The sequence below is a fragment of the Hippocampus guttulatus genome, chromosome 3 (genome assembly GCF_054856545.1).
Source record: "Hippocampus guttulatus isolate MCC_2025c chromosome 3, RoL_Hgut_1.0, whole genome shotgun sequence".
NCBI classification, from domain to species: Eukaryota; Metazoa; Chordata; class Actinopteri; order Syngnathiformes; family Syngnathidae; genus Hippocampus; species Hippocampus guttulatus.
This window is the reverse complement of record NC_141263.1, coordinates 5,302,375-5,307,500: the sequence shown is the minus strand read 5'-3', so window position 1 is coordinate 5,307,500 and position 5,126 is coordinate 5,302,375. Positions and strand designations below refer to the sequence as shown.

General features: G+C 43.9%; 1 protein-coding gene and 1 long non-coding RNA gene across 2 annotated transcripts in view; one reads left to right on the top strand and one right to left on the bottom strand.

The window, feature by feature from the left end:
• Positions 1–2,733, bottom strand: part of LOC147207239 (uncharacterized) — a 5,191-nt gene extending 2,458 nt beyond the window's left edge. Inside the window, exon 1 of the long non-coding RNA XR_015100403.1 lies at positions 2,617–2,733. This is a non-coding gene — a long non-coding RNA (uncharacterized LOC147207239). The remainder of the gene's footprint in view (positions 1–2,616) is intronic.
• Positions 2,679–4,020, top strand: cart3 (cocaine- and amphetamine-regulated transcript 3). The gene is made up of 3 exons (XM_086106550.1): positions 2,679–2,937; positions 3,230–3,313; positions 3,497–4,020. Exons 1-3 carry the CDS (start codon positions 2,725–2,727, stop codon positions 3,602–3,604), a joined length of 405 nt encoding a protein of 134 aa, XP_085962676.1. The 5' UTR covers positions 2,679–2,724; the 3' UTR covers positions 3,605–4,020.
• The last annotated feature ends 1,106 nt before the right edge of the window (positions 4,021–5,126 follow it).

The following is a 5,126-nucleotide window of genomic DNA, read 5'->3' as shown; positions in this document are numbered from 1 at the left end:
CAATGATTGACTCCCATTTCATATAAAGCATTCAATGCATTTTCTGTACAACTTGTCCTCAGGCTTGTAGGTGAGGTTCTAGCCCAGAGGTCGGCAACCCAAAATGTTGAAAGAGCCATATTGGACCTAGAGGTAAGATCGGGCGGCCCGAGCCCGAGCCCGACCCGAAATGTCAATCATTGCTTCGGGTTCGGGTCTGGTCGGGCCGGGCTTCTCTCGCTCTCTGACTTTGAAAAAAATAAATATACGTTTTGTGCGCTGAGGCATTTCGAGGCCGTGAATAGTTTTGGCACGAGAGACCGTGGTTCCCAAAGAAACAGAAGTCGACTCATCACAACACGTACTGTCCTAAACTCTTGTAATGACAATCAAAGAACTCCTTCCTGTCTCTGTCTATTATCCACCCGTCATTGTTCTTCTTTGTCTCTCTACTTCTCTCTCTTAAAGTGCCGCGCTAGATTCGTAAGGACGTACTGCTGCTGTGGTTAATGGCCCAATTTTCAAACCGTCAAAATGACAGACGGCCTTCAATTTTCCCCGTCACCTCTTAAAAAAAATCCGTCATTGATGGAAAATTGCCGGTTAATGTACCTTCTACAGAAACAGAAATATAAAAGGTGTAAATATTTATACAGTCTTGTTTAACTTCGATTTCATTCCAAAAGGCAGGCTTTAATTTGTTCTCATAAATCACCCCTCCTCCTCCCGAGTCCTCACAAATAAAATATGAAATTTCGGGTTTGCTTCGGGCTCGGTCCTACAAATCAAGTTAATTGGTCAGGCTCGGGCTGGGTCGGGCTTTTAATTAAAAATGCTTCTCTCTGCCCTCCAGATTCCCATTCTTTGCCAATACCCTTGTACATGAAATGCCTTTTTTTTTTTACAACAGACACCTGTCTGGGTTCTCGTCTTGCTGATCGAAACGTGTGCCGCAGGCTATGACCCAAATCTTCGTTGACAGAAATGTTGAAATCAAATATTTATTCTATACATTTTACAGCATTGGAAAACGTTAAAAATGTTTGTGTCATGTTTGTCCTCCTACAGAAACCATATTAAAACAAAAAAATATATTTCCCTCCCCCATCTTTTTTCCATTTTCAAACATTTTTGAAAAGGCTTCAGAGCCACTGGGGCGGCGCTAAAGAGCCGCATGCGGCTCCATAGGCCGCAGATTGCCGACCCCCGTTCTTACCTATGCCAGCTGACTTTGGGCGTCAGGCTGGCTACACAATAAACTAGTCACCTGTACACCACTAACCCACTTCCATCCACACATTTGGACAAATTACAGTCTTTGCTTAACCTAAGAGTACTCTTGAGAACAGCAATGCAAGCAACGAGAATACATCAAAGGATGAATGGAATGAAAAACCGAATAGCCTGATGTTTTTTTTCCATCAATGAAAATATCACCAACCAGGACTATATCTATATCTTTGAAGTCAAGATGGCGCTTGAGTAGGCAGCCGTCAGCAAGTGCTCTCATGAGCCTCACTTTTTTCGTTGTTTTTTGTTTTGTTTTGTCACTTTGTGTTTGTTGTTACGTCGTGTGGAACTGATGTGGACTTTTTTCAGCATTTTTTGGCCACGACATTCATCAAGGAGGAAACTCTGTGCTTGGTGGTTGCGCCTTCTCGGCAGCATGGATATACCAGCACTGTTTTTGCCTGGGAGGAATGTCGGCGCCATTTGACTGTCGTTGCTGGACAGTCCCGGGGCGCTTGTGTCTTGCGCCTGGAATGGGCAGCATTTTTCACAGCCCCGCTTTGTTCAGCGGAGAGATCGGTGTTGTTGAACGGTCTGCGGGTGGATGAATGTAAGGCTTGAGGAGCCGACGATGAGAAGAAAGGAGCGTTAGCGCGGAGCGCCGATGCGGATGTGGAACTGGGAGTCGCGGCTTGGAATTGAAGTGGATTTACATGGGACAGGAGATGGGAGCCAATCTCTTTTTCGTCAATGGACGCTACAGCTTCGTGTTTGCTTTCAAAACTTAGCTTGTAGCAGACGTGTGCACATTTTCAGCATGACGTCTCTGATCCACTGGTGAAAGGACACTTTGATCCTCTCCTCTTTCATCTATAACTGCTTCAGACAACAAAGTGTATGCAGAAAAGTGGTGAAGATTGCACGACTGTCTGTGTCCTATGTGTTGTGTTGTGTTATTTTGACTTCAAAATGGCGCCGCGTGAGTGGCTGCCTTTCCAGCAGCTCCTATATTTTGTTATTCTACTTCTTCATTTCATAACTTTGCTGCTGTGAATCGGGAATTTCTCCATTGCGAGACTAATAACCGTTTTTGTTATATGTATTTGTCCTCTTCTAATAATAATAAATAATTAATTTTTATTTCAAGCCATGTTTTCTATCTGTTGAATGTAAAGTAGTATGTTTTGTGCAACATCTTCGAAAGTGACTTGTGCACATTAAAAGCTAATCAAATCAATGTAGTCAGAATTCACGTTGCGTGACATCACCCCTTTAAACAAACACTTTCATTCATCCACCCCTTCCATTCGGACTTTCATGTTTGGAGATGTGACCGCCTGTAGCGGTGGTGGTGTTCTTGTTTAGTTTAGGCTTCATTTGCCCGGCAACTTTCACTGGATGACTCACCCAAGTCGTCTGTTACGCATGACAAAACTTTGTAGGGGGGTGGGGGGTCCAAGGGTGAGGTGGAGCAGGCGTCAAATATAAAGGTGTTTGGCGCGGACAGGCCACATCATGCTGACTATGTCGCCCACCCGCAGTCGACCCACGCAGAGTTCCAGACGGCTCAGTGGCGCGCTCTTGTGCGCACTGCTGCTGCTGCTCCTGCAGTCCTGTCCTCCCGCTCAAGCCCAGTTCATGGACACCGAGTCTGAAGACGAGCTCAGTCCCAGAGCACTTCGGGATTTTTACCCAAAAGGTCCGAACCTGACCAGTGAGAAGCAACTGGTAAGTTTTAGATATCCCGATTGTCGCCAAAATACCACGTGTGTGTTTTAATGACGTGTTTAATGACGAATGAAGTTGATTTTGAGTCATGTTGAACAAAGTAAAATTGCACGTATATTTTAGAAACTTATTAATAAAATTATAAAATGCTGTCCTTTACATTTTCATTCAGAAAAGACCATTTAGCACTACAGATGTTTCTGCAAATAGAACTGTTTTGTGTTTGCTGTTATTGTTGCGTCGATTTTTATCCTTCACTAAAACAAGTGTCATGTCGTCGTTTGCGTGGCAGCTTGGAGCTCTCCAGGAAGTGCTTGAAAAGCTGCAGACTAAAAGACTGCCGATGTGGGAGAAGAAATTTGGACAAGTCCCGACGGTACACTTACTCTTCTGTTATCGATTTGACGTTCACTGTAGACGTGATGTTTTACTGCAAAGTGAATCTAGAAATTTGGACAAGTCCCGACGGTACACTTACTCTTCTGTTATCGATTTGACGTTCACTGTAGACGTGATGTTTTACTGCAAAGTGAATCTCGCTGTCCTGTGCCTCCTTCAGTGTGACATCGGGGAGCAGTGCGCGGTGAGGAAAGGAGCTCGGATCGGGAAGATGTGCGACTGTCCCCGGGGAGCTTTCTGCAACTCTTTTCTGCTCAAGTGCTTATGAGCCTGCTCGGCTTTCAATGTAGAATGTCGCATCAAGATAAGTAACTGTCGCTCAATTCCTTCATAACGCCATATGAAGGAGGGTGATAATTGATGAATATTATAATAATACATTTGTTTATTCTTTTTTTTCTCACATTCAAGTCTATAACAACATGTACTGTATATGAAGCACAATAGAGTACCAGGTGCCCACACGGGTGAGGCAAGGAATTGTCACCTATAGACACCGACCTTCATGAACATGTGCTGTGACTGCCGATTATAAATTCTGTACAAAGTTGTGATTGAGACTGTTGTTACATTGCATTGCATACAACGGACTTGGTGGTTATGATGTTTAAGTATCACTTTCATATACTCATGTGTAGAATTGTTCCATAAAAATAAAAGTGTTGCAATCTTGTTTCTGATAAATGTGTGTGCAAGGCCTATTTATCATGACAGAAATAATAAAAGGTGGATCGTCTTTTGTAAAGCAGTGCCCTTGTCACATAATCTTCTAGCAACCACAGTGTGACTTGGCAGTGATGTAACGGAAGTGATCCATTAACACAGTAAACTGACCTCATCCATCTGAAGGCACCGCACACTATAAATGATTGTATCAGACTTAAAATGTGTCTTTTAGCCACACCATCACCATTAATATAGACATGTCTGCAAAATTACGAGACATTCAAAAGTGATCCTCAGTGGTGAGGAAGTGCTTCACTCATCTGTCTTCCAAGCAGGAAGCAGAGTGTGAATGTGAATGAGAGTGAGATTGCCTTTCCCCAATACGTGGCCTGATTGACGACCGACCAATTCCAGACATGCGGCTGCCTTTCACCCAAAGTCAGCTGGCATAAGATACAACCACCTGCAAATCTAAACACACACAAAAGAACAGGACGGAAAAGGGGTGGATGGACGTCAAAGAGGAATTTAGAGGAAATTACAAACCAAGCAAGTGGAAAACATGCATACCCCGCACAGGAGCCAAGTTTCAAACCCACAACCTCAGAACTGTGAGGCACACATGCTGACCATTAGCCCATCATAAACAGTCGCCGTTGAAGTAAATAAACTGACCTGCATGTGAACACTTATGGAATATACACCAAATAATCATTTACACTGCGGGGGGGGTACAAGCCACTGCTCCCAAGTCTGGAAAACTGCAGAGGATTGCGTCAGTAAGGGCATTAAAACAACTTAACCACTTCCTACAAATCACTTTGTTTCATTAAACATGAGATAATATGTGAATGTGGACTGCACTTCTTAATGACTCAACTTTTCATCGACTGTGTAGACCAATAAACATTTAATCCAGTGGCTGTGCCACTCCTTCCATCATGAAACATGACATGTAAATGTGGAGCGCACTTCTTAAATCACTCACTCAATTTATCCATCCATCCATCCAGCCATTATCTGAACTGAAAATCCTCACAAGGTTCACGGGACATGTTGGGGCCGATCCCAGCTGTCTTCGGGCGGTGGGCGGGGTGCACCCTGAACTGGTCGGCAGCCAATCA

Bases quoted from the DNA above. Each gene is read 5' to 3' on its own strand.
- cart3 (XM_086106550.1), top strand. From the start codon at position 2,725: ATGCTGACTATGTCGCCCACCCGCAGTCGACCCACGCAGAGTTCCAGA. The intron at 2,938-3,229 runs GTAAGTTTTAGA...TTTGCGTGGCAG, and splicing joins TGACCAGTGAGAAGCAACTG to CTTGGAGCTCTCCAGGAAGT. The intron at 3,314-3,496 runs GTACACTTACTC...TGCCTCCTTCAG, and splicing joins AATTTGGACAAGTCCCGACG to TGTGACATCGGGGAGCAGTG.